Source organism: Phoca vitulina, unplaced genomic scaffold (assembly GCF_004348235.1).
Source record: "Phoca vitulina isolate PV1807 unplaced genomic scaffold, GSC_HSeal_1.0 scaffold3, whole genome shotgun sequence".
Classification (NCBI taxonomy): Eukaryota; Metazoa; Chordata; class Mammalia; order Carnivora; family Phocidae; genus Phoca; species Phoca vitulina.
Window position 1 is genome coordinate 4,927,793 of NW_022589706.1, and position 23,764 is coordinate 4,951,556.

At 36.8% G+C, this 23,764-nt stretch overlaps 1 protein-coding gene across 3 annotated transcripts in view; it reads right to left on the minus strand.

Annotated features, from left to right (window-relative positions):
• The window catches only part of RAB28 (RAB28, member RAS oncogene family), a 93,695-nt gene that overhangs the window by 22,105 nt on the left and 47,826 nt on the right, over nt 1-23,764 (minus strand). Inside the window, exon 5 of one of the 3 annotated variants that reach the window (XM_032399938.1) lies at nt 17,495-20,633. The exons of the other annotated variants lie outside the window; for them this stretch is intronic. Within the exon in view, the coding sequence (XP_032255829.1) occupies nt 20,479-20,633 (155 nt within the window). The 3' untranslated portion in view covers nt 17,495-20,478. Of the gene's footprint in view, nt 1-17,494; nt 20,634-23,764 lie in introns of those variants that run through there. 3 annotated transcript variants of the gene reach the window in all.

Sequence of the window (23,764 nt, forward strand, 5' to 3'; positions counted from 1 at the left end):
CTTACCAGGAATGGTGACAGCAACAGTAATGGAGTGACTGTGACCCAGGAGAAATCTCTTTGAGAAATTCACAGAGTTCAGGCAGAGGTTGGCTGACAACACCAACATACACAAGTAGCTAGCTGGAGGGACATATAATCATTTGGCTTGATAATCAAATCTAAGGGTTTTAGGGAAGACAAGGATCATGGTCTGGAAAGAACAACATGGAACAAGGTCACCTATCCCACCTCCAGTCCTGACTGATAAGGTAGATACAATAGGGGAAAATCAACATTTGAAAGAGCTTCAGGAGGGGTGTTTGGCTGGCTTAGGTGGTAGACCATGAGACCAGGCGACGCTTGATCGCAGGGTCGTGAGTTCAAGCCCCACTTTGTGGGTAGAGTTTACTTAAAAAATAATAATAATAAAATAGAATCTAAGAAGAAAAAAAAGGAGCTTCAGGAGAAGACAGCATCATCCTTATAGGAGACAGACTATTCCAATAGAAAAGACAAGTGAGTATACGCATTAAATGGCAGAAGTTTTAAAACTTTTGTTCAAGGAAGATATTAAAAATACAGGAATTTTATTGATGTGGAAGGGCCTCAGAAATTAAGAAAGGATGGAAACTAGGGTCTGAAAATGGGAGGTCAGGGCTGTATAGGATAAGAACGCAGGAGATAAACCAATGATATCCATGTCCTAGGCTTTCTTGTGAAGCTAACATAAATGGGGATAAAAAGCACAAAGATGAAAAAATTCTAAGTCTATATTAGACAAGAAAATCCAAATTTTTTTATTGTCAAAACCAACTATGCAAAAAAAAAAAAAAATTACTTGGCTCATTCATCCTGATCTGTATATTAAAATGGAAAAGGAAAAAAAAAAAGTTGTCAAGATACTAAGTCTATCTGTCATGTTCCTAAAATCACATGATACATGAAATAGAAGTCGTATGAGAAGGCTAATTTTGGTTAACAACCTTAATTTTGATAAAACTTAGGAAGCTGTTAGAAAGAACAACCTGTACAATTTTTCATGTATTTTTAAAGGGGTGCCTGGGTGGCTCAGTTGGTTAAGCATCTGTCCTCGGCTCAGGTCATGATCCTGAAGTCCTGGGATCGAGCACCGCACTGAGTTCCCTATTCAGAGGGGAGCCTGCTTCTCCCTCTCCCACTCCCCCTGCTTGTGTTCCCTCTCTCGCTGTGTCTCTGTCAAATAAATGAATAAAATCTTTAAAAAAAAAAAAAAAAAAATCCCGCTTCTGGGTATATAACCAACGGGAACGAAAACAGGATCTCAAAAAGGCATCTGCACTCCCATGTTCACTGCATCATTATTCACAATAGCCAAGACATGGAAACAACCTAAGTGTCCATTAACAAATGAATGGATAAATATGTGGTATAGGGGCACTTGGATGGCTCAGTTGGTTAAGCATCCAACTCTTGATTTCAGCTCAAGTCATGATCTCACAGTTGTGAGATCAAGTCCAGTGTGTCGGGCTCCAGGCTGGGTGTGGACCCTGCTTAAGATTCTCTCTCTCCCTCTCCCCCTGCCACCACCCCCACTAAAAGAAAAAAAAAAAAAAAAAAAAAAAAAGATGTGGTGTGTATATATATACAATGGAATATTATTCAGCCATGAGAAAGAAGAGAATCTTACCATTTGCAAAAACATGGATGAAACCTGTGGGCATTGTGCTAAGTGAAATAAGACAGAGAAAGACAAATACTATATGATATAACTTATATGTGGAATCTAAAAAAGCTGAACTCAGAAAAATAGCAAAATGATGGTTACCAGCAGCTGAGGGTTGGGGGAAATGGGAAGATGTTGGTCAAAGGGTACAAACTTCCAGTTAAAAGATGGGTAAGTTCTGGGATTCTAATATAAAGCATCAAGCTGCTAAGAAAGCAAATCTTAAATGTTACCACCACAACAAAAGAAATGGTAATTATGTGAGGTGATGGACGTGTCAGCTCATGCCATGGTGGTAATCATTTATGCAGTATGTAAGTGTATCAAATCAACATGTTGTACACCTTAAGTCTATACCATGTTACACATTAATTATATCCCAATAAAGGTGAAGAGAAAAGACTCTAAGTGAAATAAACAATAGTATAGGATGTTAAATTTAAAAGTAGGGTATAAAATTGCCCATTTAATAAAATTCCTATTTTGTAAACATATTATAGATATATGTGCATAAATAAATAACGAAAAATACACTAGAAATTGTTAAATAACTTCTGAAAGATTTTATTTATTTATTTCACAAGCAGGGGTAGGGGCAAAGGCAGAGGAAGAGAGAGAGAATCACAGGCAGACTCCGCAGTGCAGCCCGACGCCAGGCTCAATCCCACGACCCTGAAATCATGACCCGAGCCGAAATCCAGAGTCAGACCCTCAACCGACTGAGCCACCCGGGTGCCCCTGTTACACCAATTTTTAAAAATTAGAATTGGGAAGAGTAATATTTTTAAATGACAGCTTTTATTTTGGACTATTTTTTCAAAGATGTTTTTACGGCAAGCAGCCTACACAGAGATAGTGCCTTCCTTGGGGATAAAGTATAAGTCTATCCACTGTTTGGTATAATAAAGACAGTACCTCCCTCCAGAGCAAAGCTGAGGCTTATTTGTAACCCATTATAAAGGATTTAGGTTTCCTAAGCTCAGGGTTCCTCAGCTGTGATAAAAACCCCTGCATGCATATCATCTATGTAGGCCCCCTCACACTGCCCTAGTGGAACTTAGGAGCAAGAAGAACCAGTGCAAACAGGGAGCTGACCTTGCTTGCTTGCTATGGTATGAGTAGAAGTCCTTTATCTCTGACCCAGGATCTCCTGCCTTTTGCCAGTGTCCACAGTGGTAGCAGCTAACTTGTTAGCTTGCAAGTAAGGTAAAATCTAAGATCCTTCACTGTTCTTAACACAAAGAAGAGTAAAATAGATATATAATGATAAGGTGGCCAGAGTAGATAGCCGTTCATCAACCTACACTGCATTTCTCAGCTTGGCTTGCAGTTTGGTATGGCCATAACACTAACTTCTGATTGATGTAATGAAGAAAGACGTGTGACATGCATCACTACTAGGCTTGACCCATATAAACCTTCCAGGTGTGGGTGCCTGGGTGGCTTAGTCGGTTAAGCGTCTGCCTCCAGCTTGGGTCATGATCTCAGGGTCCTGGGATCGAGCCCCACATCAGGCTCTCTGCTCAACAGGGAGTCTGCTTCTCCCTCTCACTCTCCCTCTGTGCTCTCTCTCTCAAATAAATAAATAAAATCTTTTTTATAAATAAATAAATAAATAAATACACCTTCCAGGTGTGGTAGTCCTTATTCTCCTTCTTCATGGTAACCCATGAAGCCATCTGTTGAAAATGGTGGTTCCAGAAAATCAAAGGAGTTTGTATCTGAAAGGAGGATGAGCCACTAATGATAAGTATTACCTGGTTTTGGTCTTTACATAAACAAGAAATAAATTTCTATTGTACTAAGATGGTGAAACTTTAGGAATTGTCTGTTTATAGCATCTAGCATTACCTTAACTAATACAGATTACCTAACTAACATAAAATATAGATCTACATCATTCTTGTCAACAATGAACCTCTTCCTGAGTATACACTGGGTCTTGAGTTATTAACTAATGATAACTTAAAGTTATAATTAGCAAGATAATAAAAATCTAAGCATTATATTGTCTCTTTGTCGTTATGTCATATTCAAATCAGTCACAAAATTAAATTACATTAAACAACCATAAATTGAAAAGCCTCTTTTGCATTTTTTTACTTACTAGGGAAAAATAAAAACAAAACATGAAATATTGGAGAAATGTCCTTTCTTTTGCCATTAAATGGCTCAAGTAATACATGGAAAGTTGTATGAAAACAAAAATGATTCTTCAACAATTATCAAGTCATGACCAATCTTGTTTTATTCATATCCCCACTCTCGGATTATTTTAAGAAAATCAAACACATTATATATTACTTCATCCACAAATATTTTAGTATCATGTATTCTTATCTTGTTTTGATTTTATTGAGGTTCATAGCTTTGATTTAGAAGCAACAAGTCAGAATTTTGAATCTAAAGTTGTCACTTTCATCGTTCATTTGGCCGTGCTAATTCCAATGGAATACTAACTCTACAAATTGATGTGATCGTTCAAAATTTATTCACCGGGTAACTTCCAGGATAAAGTGGCCTATATAAAGTATGTACAGACAGAGTTTATGAGTAACAGTAAGTAAATTATGTTTAATAAACAAGAATTCTAATAAAAGTCACATCATATCAAATATCATCATAAAGTTATTACAAAAAATTTATTCATACCCCAATAGATGATCTTCATTACTATTTTATTGATATAGATGACAGATTACATATGAGAAATCTCATACAAGAAATAACTTTTCTGTACTTCTCAACTGTTTGCAATAAGGCAAATATAGAAAAAAAAAAAAAAACTATGGTTCAATAATTCACCGATTTATGTGAAGAGGAAGTAAGACATGGTAAGTAAAGAATGCAGTTTCCAGAGCCAGACTGCCTGGGTTTGACTTCCTGTTCTATTACCACTTGTGGAATTTTGAACAAATCAATCTCTCTTTATCTTAGTTTTCTCATCTATAAAAGGGGACAACAACAGTACCTACCTCATAATGTTATTACGATAGATAAAATAAGTAAATATGTATAAAGCACATACAACGATGACTGGTAAATGATAAGGCACATAGTATGTGATTGGCACATACTCAATAAGTATTAGCTAGTGTTATTGTGGTTTGTCTATCCATTCATTTATTCATGAACTATTTACCCAGCACCACCTAAGTGCTAAATGCTAGGAAGGCTAAGAGAAACACATGTAGAGAAATATACAATGGAATTCTGAGACCAAGAGAACAACCGTGTTCTACATAAGACAAGGTACAACAGGAGAATAGAGAAAGGAAATTTCTAGAACTGCTTAGAGGGACAGGAAAGATCTCACAGAGAAGATGATGCTTCAGCTAACTACTGAAAGATGAGGAAAAAACCAGTCAGACAACCTTGGGGGTTAAGAGGATGTACATTCTTCAACAAAGGAAAATGTGCAAAAGCATCTGGAAGAACCTGGCTTCCAAGAGCTGGTGAAATCAGCAGGGCTGAGGCATGAGGGTCTTATATTGGGTGCTAAAAAGTTCATATGCATATAAGTAACATCTGCACAGCTCCACTTTTTTTTTTTTAAGATTTTATTTATTGGGGCGCCTGGGTGGCTCAGCCGTTAAGTGTCTGCCTTCGGCTCAGGTCATGATCCCAGGGTCCTGGGATCGAGCCCCGCATCGGGCTCCCTGCCCTGCGGGAAGCCTGCTTCTCCCTCTCCCACGCCCCCTGCTTCTGTTCCTGCTCTCACTAACTCTCTCTCTGTCAAATAAATAAAATCTTTAAAAAAAAAAAAAAAAAGATTTTATTTATTTGAGAGAGAGAGAGTGAATGGGAGGGAAAGGGAAAGAGAATCTGAAGCCGACTCCATGCTGAGCGCAGAGCCCAACACAGGGCCCAACCTCACAACCGTAAGATCATGACCTGAGCCGGAACCAAGAGTTGGACACTCAACCAACTGCGCCACAGCTACAATTTTCACCCATCTTACTTTACATATTCCAGTCCACGTGAGCAAAAATACAGGCACAAAAAGGAAATCCTTGTGAGTGACATACATTAAAAAACCTTCAGCCTTCCCCAGTTGGATTCAAAGCACTTCCATTCACTATACAGTAACAACTCCTTGTTTCTAAATTCAGAGACCATTCAAAAGAAAATTACAAATGATAAAAAAGGTTACACTCCTACAGATTTCATGAATATGGCATTTTTTTCTGTTCAGCCATTTTGTATAACTAGTTACCATAATCTATATAACTTTAAAAATAAAAGATGACAAGTTTTACACTTACACATGCAGCTGATTCTTTTTCCTCCCAAAAGCTGTTACAGTCCTACACATTAATCAACCTAAAGATGACTCAGATGAACTGTGTATTTACAAAAAATCACAGGTTACAAAAAAAGAAAAAAGTTCACGTACTTCTTTAAAAGAGGTAAAACAATACCTTAAGATTCATTTATTAAATAAATATAAACACCCATTATGTGTCAGGTACCGTACTAAGCACAAGCAATAAAGAACAAAATAGACACTATCCTTACTCTCACATTAACAAGGGAGAAAAACTGATAAACAAGTAAACACATAAATAATCAAGGCAATGAAACAATTTTCATAATCTGAAACTGGGGGGGCAGATGGAGAGTGACAGGAACCAAGACAGTAATAATGCCAGTTTTATATGGTAGCTATGGAAGACCTCTTTGATCTGAGATCTAAAGGATGAGGATAAGCCAACCAGGCTTAGAGGAGACTGGAGGAGAACAATGTTTCAGTCGCTGGAACAGGTGGGACAAAACCTAACAGAGGAAAATGACTGAGTACCACTGAGAAAAACCAAGAAGCATAGTGAGCAAGAGTAGGGATATGTAACATGAGGTATAACATGAGGATATTACCCAAATTCAGCACTGTGAAGCCCTTGCAGGGTTGTACCAATGGCACAATGTGATCTTGCATTTTGAAAAAACTACATTGGCAACTATGAGGAAGAAGGATGGGAAAGGGCAAAAACAGAGAGAAACCATTCCAGGAGACTTGGGAAGCAATCTAAACTCTGTTTCAAAATTTGCAAAACACTTTGGGACCACGTAACACTCCTGGCAAATAGGTAAAGCACTCATCTAATTCACACCTAAAAAACCAAGGCTCAGAGTGACTTAACCAAAGTCCCAATGCTAGTCATCAATAGCACCAGAATTAGAACCGAGCCATCTAATTCCAAATCCAGCTAGTGTCTTACAAAGAAGAATGAGCATCAGCTTTGGGCATGATCACTTAACAGTCTAACTTTTATTGAGAGTTTTAGTTAAAAGAATAAAGACATAAAAACTTGAAATGCTCACCATTATAAAAAAGTGAACTATTATATACCTGGTTATTACTTATTAGTACTTTAAAAGTATTCATTAATAACAATAAATCATAAAACTGAGCCCATCAGCATTATAAACTAAGATATTCTTTGCCTTAACACTTGATTATATAAAGTTCTTTACAAAGTACTTGCAGCTGTGCAAATTGTGAAATTACATAATGTTTAAAAATGATCCATCATGATTAGCCCAAATATGACAAGTAAAATACCCTTAATAATGTACTAAATTTGATTTATATGTGCTTAAAATATGTATATATTTTGACTTCTAAAACACACACACTAATACTAATTAGCCAAGTATATGACAACTTCCTTTTTTAAGTCCAGTTTGTTTACTGGCATTCAGGCATACTTATTCAGGAGCTCCACTGCATCTACCTACAGAATTACTGATATAATCAACAGAACAGCCTTCAAAGTTATAGTACAAATGTAATAAATAGCTTAAAAACTAGGTATATCAAATGTGTAATAATCAGACCTACTGATCAGACTTAAGTGATGAAAAATCTTAAGATTTTTAAAATCTGAAATACATTGCAATAGTATTTTTTTTTTTTTTTGGTCTGAGACTTTACGATATTCCTATTTTCCTAAATATTCATTTTCAACATGCTATAAAAACATATTCTACAACGAATATGACTTTTTCATCAAAACCAGAATGTATTAATATACGTTTTTACAAAAAGGGAAAGTGCTGTATGATGCTAATCATTATTAATGTCTATTCCCTATCAATGGAAAGAAAGCATTAAAAGGATATTTTGCTCTTCAGTTCATATATGATGGGAGAAACAGAATATTCTCTGTGAAATGACTGTAAAATATGTCTCTGTCTAACTTAAAGAAGTAAAAGCAAAATACAAATACAGCACTTGTACAGATTTTCACAGTAATTTTTAGGGTATCAAGGAAACATCTAGAGTGTTGATCTGGTTATACTCAATTCAAACAAACTACTTGTCACATTAACTACCTCCAGGAAGTTACTCCAAACACAAAATAAACTGTTTATGCCCCTACTCAGATAGATAACATGACAGATTGTTATTAGTTGAAGACAGATGAAATACATTAATTTGATTGTGAGCATGTGTTTAATTTTACCCTGCCATGCACACTCTCTAATGCTGTCTTTCCCTGATGACATAGTAAATCATACTGTATTAGAAGAATTGCTAATGCCACAAAATAAGTGACCAGAACTTGACTTTGACTCTGTAGATTCTTAAACCAACCTTCTTAAAAAATAGAGCTGCCTGAAAATCACTGGTCCACAGATAAAGAAAAAGGTATCATCAAAGAAACTACTTTCTAGTATAAATTTTAAAACCTCAGTGAAGTTTAACATTTTTCCTGTATATTAGTTTTTATATTTATTTATCATATGTCTCTTCCTTCCTTTTCTATTTTCTACTGTGTTTTATGTGTTTTGCCTTATCAATGTGTATAAGCACTTTCTCTAATAAGGACATTTGCCAGATTTGTTCCAAATATTCCCCTCAGGTTAGGATTTTCTTTTTAAATGTTTCATGATGCTTTAGAGACATAGAAATTAGGATTTTATGAAACCAAATACACTGATGTAATCAGCTCATTATTTAAGCCATGCTTATTTGGTTCTTTTGTTACACGCAGCTAAAAACAAAAGCAGGTAAGCACAAAAAAGCACATAATAGCCACTCACAAAGAATGTGTTGAATAAAGACAAAAATATTTTTAAGTTTTTAAAAGAAATACAGAGCATCAACTGTGTCTAAAATAATATACAGCTGACCCTTAAACAACACTGGGTTGAAACTACAGGTCCACTTACACGTTGGCCTTAATAAATATTTATTTATTTTGAGTTCCAGTTCTACTTCCTTTTTATTTAAGTAACCAAAGCAATTGACTTGGCACAGCAGAGGGAAGCTGGACTGGAGTGTGTAAGAGGCGGCAGTAGTGTGGCCTAACTGGGGGGGCTGGAGGGGAAGCAATGACTGGTCACAGTGGGCTCTCCAGACCCTAAATCAGGTTCAGCAGTCATGGCTGTGGGATTGGGGGCGCTAGAGAGGAGACCTCATGTAGTGATGTCTCGCCAAGTCCCAGAGACCTCAGGGATGGGGGCTAAGTCAGCTCCCTCCAGGGGCAGAGCCAGGGCGTCCCAGTCAGGGTCACGAGGCCTGGAAGGCATTTTTGAGCCCCAGTGGCTGCCCTGGCAGCTACAGTTTGCACCCCCAAACTGAAGCCACCAGAAGCCAATTCTTGCCGGGCCTCCTGAAAGCCGGCATCCGTGCCAGGGCAAGGAGTGGATCTGCCTGAGCGTCCCTATTCCCAGGACAGTGACGCTAGTGAAGAACAGGGCAGGCAGCAGCATGAGCACAGCTACAGCCGTGCTGGCCTTCAGCACCATCAGAACGGAGATCCAGCCACTGAACCCCCAACCTGGAATGCCTATTGTCCGGAGGACAAAAAACATCTTGAACGAAGAAAATAAAGAAAACAAAGAAACTGAATGAACTCCAGAAAGCCTTATACATGGGGCAGTACCAGCACACAGAGGAGCATGGAGTGAATAGGAGGACCCAGAGGACAGACAGCCCAAGCCTGGGCCACTGCTGGTCTCTGCAAAGCTGGGCAGGCGAGGACATTCAGGAGAAGAGCCAGAGTACTGCACATGCAGGGGTAGTAACGGTGGATACGGTCTTCGGAAATTCCTGGAGGATCTCCATGGAGATGTCCTGGACAAAGTAGGGCTAAGCTGGGCCAAAAAAAGGGCCAACCATTCTGTCAAGTAGCTGTGTTCCCTAAGGCAGCATGCTACAGCCCTCACTCTCTCTGGTCCAACTCCTCTGCCTTCCAGCTGAGCTGCTTCTGCCTCTTTGGTAGCGCAGCCGTGACTGCCGCAGGGGACGCCTGGTTGCTGGAGGAGTCCTAGATCTGACCTTGTGAGCTTCCAGGAGGACCGCAAGGAGGGAGCAAGGGTGAAGGCGACAGGGCAGGAGCAGGAGGCTCTTAGGCTAGCGGCAGCTCCCAGGGCTCAAAGAGTTGTAGACGTCAAGCGTGGCACACCGTGGGCTAGGTCGCCGCTGAGTTACACAACTGGGACCTAAGAGGGGTTGTGAAGCTCGCTTTGAGCCCTGTTGGCCACTGCAGCCGGGCTGCCCCCTACTGTCCACACCCTGCCACAGCGGTGGCAGCCACAGTAGCTCTTGGAGCTCCCTCCTATGTGTCGAGTTTTTTGGATAAATACAGTACAGTACTGTAAATGTATTTTATCTTCCTTACGATTTTAATAACATTGTCTTTTCTCTAGCTTACTTTATTGTAAGAATACAGCATATAATACATATAACATACAGAATATGTGTTAACCAATAGCTTCTGTTATCCATAAGGCTTCCTGTCAGCAGTAAGCTACAAGTAGTTAAGTTTTTGGTCAAAAGTTATATTCGGATTTTCAACTGCATGGGGGTCATACCCCTAACCCCCACATTGTTCAAGAATCAACTGTACATCCTTTCTTATTTTGCAGGAATACTATATAGGACTGAAAAATTAATAGAGTCTCACTTCACAGGAAGAATGAATATCACAAACGTGAGCAAGAGAAGCAAGACAAAAAGGAATACACATAAATGACAGCATTCATATGAAATTTAAAAAATGGCCAAAATAAATATTATTTAGTGAGGTATATACAGCTGATAAAACTGAAAACAACAGCAAGGAAAAGATCAGGACAAAGGATAATAGTTACCCCTAAAGTTAGCAAAATGATTGAGAAAGGCACTTCGTAGGCCTCTGGGGTGCTTGGCAATGCTCTATTTCCTAACCCAGGAAGAGCTATTCTACATCTTACATATTCTTATGTATGTATATCTCACTATATTAAAACTTCCTATTAAAATTATAATGATGACAATCTTCACTTCAAACCTAATTTTTCATATGCTCATAAAGAAGGGTCACTGTTGCAAAAATACTGATAGTGTTTTTCCCAAGGACCGCTATTAATTCTTTATCAGATCATATTCTTTTGACCTCCTGTATGTGCCATGAGCCTCGTGGATTTAATTATTTATCACCTGACTCTGCCAGATCCTTATTTGTTAATTACTTTGCTTCTAATAATTCTCCAACACTTTTACAGATTCTCCACATTATTACAAAATTTTCCTAATCACTTTGCACTGCATTTCCATTGTAGTCACATATATATCACAAACCCACATATAAGGATTCTGAAGCAATAATGAATATGAACTCTGTAGAGTCACCAGAGCAACACCTTGTAATTCAGGAGCATAGTGACTATTCTTGGCCTTTATCCTTCTATATACATTTTAGATATGGTTTGTTTAAACACCACACACAAAAACACCATCAGACTTTTATTGAAATTATGCTGAATCCATAAATCAATTTGAGAAGAACCTACATTTTTATAATATTCAGTCTTTGTATCCTTTAATGTATTATTTGTCTTATTTTATTTGGGTCTTCTTATGCTTGTACAATTTTCTCAACACAGGGATTTTCAACATAATTAATCATATCTGAGAATTTGGTCATTTTGTTTCTTCATTTTTAACCTATATGTTTTATATATATTTTTCTTACTGCCTTACAATAGCCGGGACCTCAAGAAGATTGTTGAACACAAGAATCGTGAGAGTAGACATCCTTGCCTTGTACATGATCTCAGGAGGAAAGCATTCATGCTGTGATACTCAATATGATATTAACTATGGGTTTTTCATAGATGCCATTTATCAGGTTGAAGAAGTTCCCTCTCATTCCTAGTTTGCTGAGAGTTTTCTTAAATCATGAATTAATGTTGAATTTAGTCAAACGCTTTTTATACATCTATTGAGATCATTAAATCGGTTTTCTTCTTCAGCCTACTGATATAGTAAATTATACTAATTGATTTTGAATACTGAATGAACCTTGCATTTCCAGGATAAACCCCACTTGGACATGATGTAGTATCTTTTTTATACTGTATATTGCTGAATTCATTGTTAGTATTTTGTTAAGGATTTTTTTGTGTGTGCATCTATGTTCATGAGGGATATTGGTCTGTAGTTTCCTTACAGTGTCTTCATCTGATTTTAGTTATCAGATTAATGCTGTTGCTGTGAACTGGGAAGTGTCATATCCTCTTTGGTTTTCTGGGAAAGTTTAAATACAATTGGAATTATTTCTTCCATACATGTTTATACGGTAGAATTCAAAACCATCTGGGTCTATAGTTCCCCTTGTTGAAAAGATTTTAAATTATAAATTAAATTTTTTTCATAAATATAGCAGTATTCAGTTTATCTATTTTCTCTTGAATGAACTCTGGTAGTTTGTATCTTTACAGGAATTTGTTTATTTAAGCTAAGTTGTCAAATTTATGGAAGTAAAATTTTTCTTAATATTCCCTTATTCTCCTTTTCATACCTGCAGGATATATGGTAAATTCCCCTCTGTAATTTATGTCTTTTTTTTTTTCATGCTCAATTTGGCTAGAGTTTTATCAATTTTATTGCTCTTTTTAAAGGACTAGTTTTTGGTTTCATTGATTTCTCTACTGGTTTTTTGGTTTTGTTTTTGCTTTTTTTTTTTTTTTTTTTTTTTTGAGAGTAAGGGGGTGGGGACAGAGAGAGAGAGAGAGAGAGAATCTTAAGCAGCTTCCACACCCAGCACAGAGCCCAATGCGGGGCTCGATCTCACAACCCTGAGATCATTACCTGAGCCGAAATCAAGAGTTGGATGCCTAAACAACTGAGCCACCCAGGCGCCCCGATTTCTCCATTGTTTTTGATTTCTACTTTTGCCTTACTTTTTCCTTTCCTCTCCTTGCTTTAGGTTTAATTTGCCCTTCATTTTCTAGTTTCTTACGCGGTGGAGGCTTAGATCATTGATTTTGAGAATTCTTTTTCTTTTCAAATATAAGCATTTAATAATGCTAACCACTTCTCTCTAAACACTGATATTTTAGCTGCATCCTATAAATTTTGATAAGCAGTGGTTTCGTTTTTGTTCAATTCAAAATCTTTGACCCACTGGTTACTTAGAAGTAAGCTGTTTAATTTCCAAATATTTTGGGATATTACAAATATCTCCATGCTACTAATTTCTAGTTTCATTCCATTATTGACAGAGCACATATTCAATTCTTTTAAATGTGTTAAGGCTTTTCTCATAGGCCAGAATATGGTCTATCTTGTTCAATGTGCACTTGAAAGCACACTTACTCAGCGGTTGTTGGATGGAATGTTCCATAAATGTCAATCAGGTCCAGCTCGTCGATGCTGTTCATGTCGTCTATATCCTGACTATTTATCTATAAACCTTACCAGTATTGAGAGAAGTACTGAAGTCTCAGCTGCAATGGTCTATTTCTCACTTCTGTTCTATCAGTTTTTGCTTTAAGTATTTTGAAGTTCTCTTTGTGGGTTTATAGACATTAAGGATTGTGGTGGCTTTTTTGTGAATTAACCCTCTGAATATTGTATTTTCTTTTTTTTTTTTAAGATTTTATTTATTTATTTGACAGAGACACAGCGAGACAGGGAACACAAGCAGGGAAAGTGGGAGAGGGAGAAGCAGGCTTCCCGCTGAGCAGGGAGCCCAATGTGGGGCTCAATCCCAGGACCCTGGGATCATGACCTGAGCCGAAGGCAGACACTTAACGACTGAGCCACCCAGGTGCCCCTGCTTTCTTTTTTATTTATTTTCTTTTTTAATCCCTGCACTAAATTCTTTGTTTATATTATTATTATTATTGCTACTCCAACTTTCTTTTGATTAGTGTTTGCAGAATATCTTTTTCATTCCCTTTGCTTTTAACCTAACTGAATCTTCATATTTAAAGTGGGTTTTTGATAGACAGCTTAAAAGGGGGTCTTGCTTTTTTATCCACTCTGACTACCTTTATATTTTAATTGGTGTATTTAGACAAGGTTTCGGCAAACTTTTCTCTGTAAAGGGTCAGATAGTAAGTCTATTACAGATTGTGGGTCATATGTTCTTCATATGACTCAACTCTGCCATTGTTGCGAAAAAACAGCCACAGACACAATGTAAAAGATGAGTGTGGCTCTCTTCCAATAAAACTATTTATGGACGATTTTCACATAACTTTCGGAATATCCTTCTTTTGATGTTTTTCCAACCATTTAAAAATGTAAAAACCATTCTTAGATAGTGGACTATACAAAAAGAGGACCCTTGCTCTACACTACTGGTCAAATCACTCCTCTGTCTAAAAACCTTTAGAGGTTTTCTATAGCTCTTTGGAGAAAATCTAAACTCCTTAAAACATTATCTCTGTTTCTCAACTCTCTTTGCCTTACACCCTAACCTTCAGCTGGGACAAATATAAATTTCCATTATATTTCAGACTGTTTCCTAGCTTCTAAGGTTTTACTTCAACTTGGACTGCTCTTTCTTGCCCTTTTCTGTATAGTACGTTCGTGCATATCCTTTAAGATTCTGTTTAGGTATTTACTTCTGCTGTCAAGTCCCCCAGTGTACTAAGCACATCACTCTATGACAACACCATCATACTGTCTCCCCCACCATTGTGCTTGGTACAGCAAAGGTACTCATGAATGAATGAATGGGTACTTTTGAATATGAGAGGAAATTGAATGTGTGCAAATATTTACAATAATAACAAATTCTAACACACAGTTGTTTTTAATGGTTATCCAAACTGATTTTAGAAAAAAAAATTTTAACCAAACTGATTTTAGAAAAAAAAATTTCTAATTCTCATAAAAACTGAAAGCATTTTCTTAATTATAAAATGCCCCTTAGACTTTGATATTAAACTATTATATAACAAACTCAGAAGATGGTGCTAGCCCAATATGTCAATAAGCAAGAAATAAATAATAAGACAACTATCAAAGAAAACACTTCCTCTAAAAAAAAAGTTTCTACTTAAGGAAAAGGCACAAATATAGATAATTCCTAACAGAAAACTTCCTTTGAAAGAGAAAAACTTTGGGCACCTGGATGGCTCAGTCAGTTAAGTGTCTGCCTTCAGCTCAGGTCATGATCCCAGGGTCCTGGGATTGAGCCTCACATCGGGCTCCCTGCTCAGTGGGGAGTCTGCTTCTCCCTCTAACTCTCCCTCTGTGCTCTCTCTCTCAAATAAATAAAATCTTTAAAAAAAAAAAAAAAAAACTTTACCCCTGAACCTAAGATTAAATGTAAAATTTAATCAATTTTTATCAACCCTTATTTAAGTATAGAAGAGTGATCAGTAATCTATAATGCTTAAAACGAGATCACGAAGAAAGAACGAGCTTAACTGCAAACCTAGAAAAACATTCATCTCCACTGACAAAGAATTCAGTTCACAGTCTCAATATATCAGTATATCAGGTTATAACTCTGTGGATATAAGTAGCAGTGGTGGGGAAGAAGATGGAATAAAGAATGAAACAAAATCATATAACCACCTTTGGTGTTCAGTTTTAAACCAAAAAATACTTTTTTACTGAAACTAAAATAGACAAATTCAGTTGGTAAGTTTTAACAACGCTCACTTGTTTTTTGTTTGTTTTCAGATACCTGCCATTTTGTTTTGGTTTTTTGTTAAGACTGAACTGACTGCTCTGTACTTTTAGGCTAGTCACAAATTACAGAAAAATTCTAAAGTAGGATTTAATAAGCACTCCTGAATATTTTTAAAACTCTACTTTCAGGTATTCATTTTCAAAAGATTTATCATTTTTGTGTAGAATATCTCTGTCTCCTAATGAAAATGTAAACCCATATTTGAGAAGTAAATGGCTTGTGTTGGAAGACTGAGTAAAAATTTTCCAGCTTAGGAGGAAACAAATGCACATAGTCAAAATCTCAAATCTAAGAATATCTGACTTAAAACCATCAGTCTTTCTTTTATTGGGGTATGTTACTATATATATATATATATATTCTGACTTTAAAATACTTCTTATTTAAAATTAAATCCCAGAGGGGCGCGTGGCTGGCTGAGTCGGTAGAGCATGCGACCCTTGATCTCAGGGCTGTAAATCTGAGCTTCATGCTGGATGTAGGGATTACTTAAAAATAATAATAATAAAAATCTTTAAAAAAAATTAAACATCAGAAATACATCTCATGGGGGCAATATGTTCTATGAAGCTGAAACAATAAACATGAGTTTACACTCAAAAGAGGCAAAAGAAAGCTGTCGGCCTATATGAAATATATTGTAAGTTAAAGAGACTACAGAACTAATAATACACTATATGTTAACTAAATTGAATTTAAATTTAAAAAAGAGAGACAGATTACAGAAAATCCGTCTAAAAACTACTGTTCTCATGTTAATGAATCATCTGATTCTGAAGAAGTCTTGACTGGCTTCTTTTATTTACTCCAAGAGAAACGCTTTTTAAGATTTTATTATTTATTTGACAGAGAGAGAGAGAAAGAGAGCACAATGAGGGGGAGGGGCAAAGGGAGAGGAAGAAGCAGACTCCCCGCTGAGCAGGGAGCCCAATGTGGGACTTGATCCCAGGACCCCGGGGTTAATGACCTGAGCTAAAGGCAGACACTTAACCGACTGAGCCACCCAGGGGCCCTGAGAAAAACTTTTAATAAGAAAAACTGTACAGCATTCCTTCCAATTCTATGTCAGTAATACAATCAGTATTTATGGATAAAATTCTGAGATTTCTTTATGAATATTGTAATCATGGGGGAGCAATGAATGGGAAACTACTGAACTCCGATTCCCATTTTTCAGAATACTCAACTCACTATTTGAAAAAATAAATGAAGACTACACCGAGAGAATTTAAAATGAATAAGCATTATAGCTTTTCAGGTGAGAACACTAATGAGAATTTTCCATTCCTCCTTTTAATAGCCCAAACTATCACTTTTTCAGTTCACTGGGATCTATTACTCATTTAAGTTTGACTCTTGGTTCACTGTCCCCCTTACAATAGTCAACGTTATAAAAGTCATCCTTCTTAGAAATAATCATAAATAGAAAAATAAGTAAACTATGGGGCATCCAATCAGTAGAAATTTTAGGTAGCTCTTCAAAATATAGCTTTAAAAAAAGTCTGCATATAAGAAAGACACAGAGACTTAAAACCTTAAGTGAAAAGAATATATATACAGAAAGAGATTAAAAGAATACATGTACATATTAACAACTGGTTGGTTCTGTAGAATTAGGAGTGATTTTTTTTCATAAGTTTCTGCAATTTCCAATTTTCTAAATCGAATACGCAATGATTACTCTTTACTCTAAAATCCTACAAAATATCTATTACAGAATAATGTAGAATAACTTTAGAATAACACTATAACACCTTAGAATACATTACACAAGTGATATATTTTAAATAATTCACTATGCTAAAACTTCAATATAAGACATAAATGTACAGAAAAAGTGATTTTTAAAAAAAGCGTATTAATGGCATCTTTGGCATCAATGGCACTCTAAAAAGTTATGAAGTTACTCCCCTAATATCTAGTAATATGTTTTATTAAAATTTAATAATATTTTCAGGTCTCCCCATTTGGTAGTAATCCATTCAACAATTATTTATTACATCATCTTTTAAATATAAGTGTCTCAGAAAAAAATAAGGCACTATAATAAAATCTCATTTGGGGCCAAAAGTGGCATCAATTAAACTGAATGGCTATAAACAATTCTATCAATTGCCAATAAAAAAGTCAACCTCAAAAATCAAAATATACTACCTCTGATATAAGCAATCATGATGAAAACAAAAGATATGCAAGCCAATTCCAATGAAGAACCACATGTCACTGAAACAAGCATTCCAACTTTAAAGTTGCCAAAAAGAAAAGTTTTAGGCCTGACTTTTTATTGATCATACCACATTACATTACCCGTCTATAGTATAATGCAAAAATATGTCTGAATATGGTTGTCAAACATCTCTCACTACACCTCTCCCATGTTGCTGATTTAAAATGACACTTCTGTCTTACTCTAATGGAAAAACTTCTTTGGGTTTTTCGTACCCCCGCCAGCTCAGTGTTTTGTTAAATGAGTCTTTACGGTAAAAAGACTTCAATTGTCTTTACAAGATTGTTATGTCTGTTAAATGTTTTCAAAACCAGTACTTAAGCACAATAAGGATTTTTTAATCCAAACTATTATTTAGGGTTCAAAGTACCATTGATACGCCAGATGAAATATTAAAAATGAGAATACAAGCAGTATTTTAAAAAAATAAAGGCGCCAAAAGTAGAAGGGGTAAAAAATTTCTGAAAGATAAAATGAGCTGATAGAAATAACTCTAAATATGGGACCTAATATAAAAGGTTTCTAGTATGAATCCTAGAAGAGTAAAGAGTATCAACTAGAGCTGCATCCAAGAAGCAGAACTAGTATGGGTGATAAAGCAGCATTTATTATAGGGTTAGACCTTGCATAACTGTGGAAACTTTCGGAGCAGCAGGTGTAGGCTGTTGCCTCTGCATCTAATCTTGAGCCTGAAGTCACTACAGGTCAGCCAGACCAGCAGTCAGGAAGGGAACTGGATAAAAACAGGAGCAAAGACAAACTGGAACCTGCAAAGATGAGCTAGAATGGATAAAGACAACTGAAATCTACAACAACAAACTGGAACCTGCAAGGACAACAGAAAGTGGCAATGACAAACTGGAACTCACATCTGTCTCTCACCAACTTCAACCTTGACGCCAAGGGTGAGTTATGGGAGAAGCCTGCATCCTTCCCTAGAGGGCTGGACACGCAGGACAAGTACTCAGAGATGCTGAAGGGGGAAATCTGCCAGGAGCTGAAGGAACTGCTGATCCACGTGCAATCCCACACCTACAAGGTGAGCTAACCAATCAGTGACACTACAAGAGAGCTGACACAGTGCCTGGTACTCAGCACCGACTCTCAGAGACAAAAAGCATGCCAGCCACTTCCTGTGCAATTGTCTCTTGTGACTACTATAACCAAAATCTGGGGAAACATTATCAGGTTAGCCAGGATGACCTAGCACAATGCCACCAGAGAGAGAAAACAGGTCAGTATCTCCACATAACCTCCAACTATTACAAAGGTATAAAGAGTGAAGAAGGACAGCTGTACTGACCGGTACATCAGTGGTAAATCCGTCTAAGGAAATTCCTTCTTAACTTCTACAATGGGCAGGGGACTCAGTTATCACCTGCCTATGTACCCATATTAGAAGCCTGACTTGTCCGTATGCCACAAATACTCTATGGTCAGGGTGAAATATACTGCAAGCCCTGAAGTCCATCCTCACATTCAAGGTAACAACTGCTGAGAAAATCCAATATTGACTATCATCATAAATTTAAAAACCCAGATCAGCTACTAATACTATTCAATTCTATCCAAGTAATGATATGTACAATGAAATGTTTAGGTGTAAAAAGCACTGTCTACAACTTATTTTGAAATGTATCAAAAAGTAGATGAACTGCTAGACTGATAGAGGGACGGATACATGGACAAATCTGTGATACAGCAAACATAGCAAAATATCCATTGTAAATTCTAGATCAGGGGTCAGCAAACCATAACCTGTGGGCCACATCCAGCCTGCTACCTCTTTTTGTTATGGTCCATGAGCTAATATCGGGTTTTACAATTCTTAAAGGTTGAAAATAAATGAATAATCCATGACATGAATGTGAAATACGAAATACAAATTTCAGTGTCTATAAAGTTTGACTGGCACACAGCCACATTCATTCATTTACATACTGTTCATGGCTGGTATCACACTACAATGGGACAGGTGAATAGTTGTAACATTTACCATATGGCTTGCAAAGCCTAAAATATCTACTATCTGAATCTTTTCAAAAAAAAAGTATGCTGACCCCTGCTCTAGACAATGAGTATGCAAGTGTTTACTGTAAAATTCTTTCAACTTTTCTGTGTGCTTGAAAATATTTATAATAGAATGCTAAAAAAAAAAAAAATCAGTATTTTAACTGATTCTACCTTGGCTCACTGGGAGGTCAAGGGAGATTCTAGATGATTTAAGTGCTGCAGTCAGCTTTTCTAAAACCTACCCAGAAGAAAAATCATGTGCTTACAGTTGCAAACAGAGAGAAAACTACTACCAAGACTCTCATAAACCTAAGAATCCTGAAGAGACACCTCTGTCCATTAAAACTGGATAGAAACATTCTATCCAACAGCCAATGTGTCAAAGTGTCAAGGCAATCTGACATCCTATGAAGTCGTAGGTCAAAGAAAGAAAAGAGACATCCTAAGAAATCAAAACATCAAGCCTGCCTCCATTCCCACTCTCTGTTGAAGACTGGTAGTTTCCCAGGGCTGCCATTAAGAAGTATCACAAACTAGGTGGCTTAAAACAACAGAAATGTATTCTCTCACAGTTCTGGAGGCTAGAGGTCAGAAATCAAAGTACTGGCAGGGCTGTGCTCCCTGTGAAGGCTATAGTGAAGAACTGTGCCTTGCCTCTTCCGGCTTCTTGAAGTTTCCAGCAAACCTTGGCATTTCTTGGCTTGTAGCTGCATCACCGCAAACTGCCTCCATCTTCACATGAATTTCTTCCTTAATTGCCTGTGTGTCTGTCCAAATTTCTCTTCCTTAAAAGATATGTCATTGGATTTAAAGTTAACCCTACTCAAGTATGACTGATCTTAACTTGATTATATCTGCAAAGACCCCGTATCTACGTAAGGTCACACTTACAGGTATTAGAGGTCAGGATTTCAATATATCTTTTGGGGGGAAAACAATTCAACCCACAACAAAGACTATTCTTCCTAGTTCACTGAGAAACTGGAAACAGTCAAGAGACTGTTCACCACATGTGTCACCAAATCTACAAATCAAATATGGTAAAAGAGGTGCGCCTGGGTGGCTCAGTCGATTAAGCATCTGTCTCTTGATATCCGCTCAGGTCATGATCTCAGGGTCATGAGACTGAGCCCCACATGGGGCTCTGTGCTCAGCACAGAGTCTGCTTGAGATTCTCTCTCCCTCTCCCTCTGTCCCTCCCACTCATGCTCTCTCTCTCTAATAAATAGATAAATCTTTAAAAAAAAAGAAGAAGAAAAAGATTCTCTCTCCCTCTCCCTCCCCCACCTCTCTCTCCCTCTCCAATAAATAAGTAAATAAAATAATATAAAATAAAATAACATGGTATAAGAAATTGCCTACACTCCTGTTACTATGAATCAATAAATGGTCCATGCTCCTACCTAAAGCCAAACCATTTATTTGTACACTAAATCCTATCCCCTTCTCAACCACTTAAATGACACCACTCCAGCAAGTCTAACATCTCTCTGCTACATCATCAATTTCACTTTACTCTTTCCTTTCTATCAACATACAAATATATTTCTCCCATCTGAAAAAAAAAAAATTTTTTTTAAATTCTTGACCAACCCCCCACACTTCCATTTCTCTGCTTTCTTTATAGAACACTCCTCAGGGGGCACCTGGGTGGCTCAGTCAGTTAAGCGTCCCAACTCTTGATTTCGGCTCAGGTCATGATCTCAGGGTCCTGAGATCAAGCCCCACGTCAGGCTCTGCACTGGGTATGAAGCCTGCTTTGGATTCTCTCCCTCTCCCTCTGCCCCCACCCCCCCCATTCACATTTGTCCATGCATGCTCTCTCTCCTCTCGAAAGAAAGAAAGAAAGAAAGAAAGAAAGAAAGAAAGAAAGAAAGAAAGAAAGAAAGAAAAGAAACTCCTCAGAAGAATAATTTATATTTATTGATTCCAATCTGGCTTTTGTCCTCACCACTTTACCAAAATTGATCTTATAAAGATAAATAATGAATTGCTGCTAATTCTAATAGTCAATTATTGATACTTCTTACTATCAGCAGCACTTGACATGTTGATTCCTCCCTCCTTGGAATATTTTCTTCAACTAGCATCCAGAATATCATACTCAATACCAAAACTAGATAACTAACACTTCTTTGAAATGTTCTAGAGGTACACTGAGATGTAGTACTTTAAGGCATTCTTTGAAATTACATCAATTTAGAACATCAGCAAGGTTGCAGGATACAAGGTTAATATAAAAAAGTCAACTGCTTTCGTATATTCCAGTGATGAATAATTGAAATTTGAAATTAAAAACATAATACCATTGGGGCATCTGGGTGGCTCAGTCGGTTAAGCATCTGCCTTTGGCTCAGGTCTTGATCTCAGGGTCCTGGGATTAAGCCCCGTGTCAGGCTCCTGCTCAGCAGGGAGTGTGCTTCTCCCGCTCCCTCTGACCCTCCCCTTATTTGTTCTCTCTCTCTCTCTCTCTCTGTTTCTCAGATAAATACATTTTAAAAATATTTTTAAAAAAATTTTTTAAAACCATAATACCATTTACATTAGTAACCACCCCCCAAATTAAGTCCTTAGGTATAAATCTAATAAAATATGTGCAAGATCTATACCTTGTAGAGAAAATGTGTATGTAGAGGAAAACTTAAAAACTCTCATGAACAAAATCAAATAAGAGCTAAATAAATGGAGAGATATTCCATGTTTATGGACAGGAAGACTTAAGATTGTCAAGATGTCAGTTCTATCCAACTTGACCTACAGATTCAATGCAATCCCAATCAAAATCCCAGCAAGTTATTTTGTATATATTGACAAAACTGATTCTAAAGTTTATATAACAAGGCAAAAGACCTAGAATAGCCAAAACAATCATGAAGGAGAAGAACAAAGTTAGAGGACTGACACTACTCAAATTCTAGACTTACTATAAAGCTCAAGTAATCAAGATACTCCGGTATGACAAAAAAAAAAATAGATAAACAGATAAATGGAACAGAAGAGAAAGTCTAGATATAGGCCCATATAAATACAGTCAACTGATCTTTAATAAAAAAGCAAAGATAGTACAACAGAGCAAAGACAGTCCTTTCAATAAATGGTGCTAGAACAACTGGACATCCATACGCAAAAATAAATGGATCTAGATACACACTTTATATCTTTCACAAGAATTAACTCAAAATAGATCACAGACCTGAATGTAAAGCACAAAACTATAAAACTCCTAGAAGATAACATAGGAGAAAACCTAGATGATCTTGGGTATGGTGATACTTTTCTAGATACAATACCAAAGGCACAATCCATGAAAAAAAAATGATGAGCTGACTTCAATAAAATTAAAAACTTCTACTCTGGTAAACACAATGTCAAAAGAATGAGTAGACAGGTCCCACACTGGCAGAAAATACTTGCAAAAGATACATCTGATAAAACAATGTTATCCAAAATATACAAAAAAAAAAAACTCTTAAAATTCAGTAATAAGAAAACAAACATTGAAAAATGGACCAAAGACCTTAACAGACACCTCACCAAAGAAGATATACAGATGGCAAATGGCATATGAAAAGATGTTCCACATCATATATCAGTAGGAAAACGCATATTAAAACAATGACATACCACTGTAACCTACTAGAATGGCCAAAATCCAGAACTCTGACACCAAATTCTGGCAAGGACGTGGAGCAACAGGAGCTCTCAATCATTGCTGCTGAGAATGCAAAACAGTACAGCCCCCCTTTAGAAGACAGTTTGACAGTTTCTTACAAAACTAAACACATTCTTACTATATGCTCCAGCAATCATGTTCCTTGGTATTTACCTAAATGAACTGAAAACATAGGTCCACAAAAAAAACGGCACACCAAAGTTTATAGCAGCTTTATTTATAATTGCTAAAACTTAAAAACAA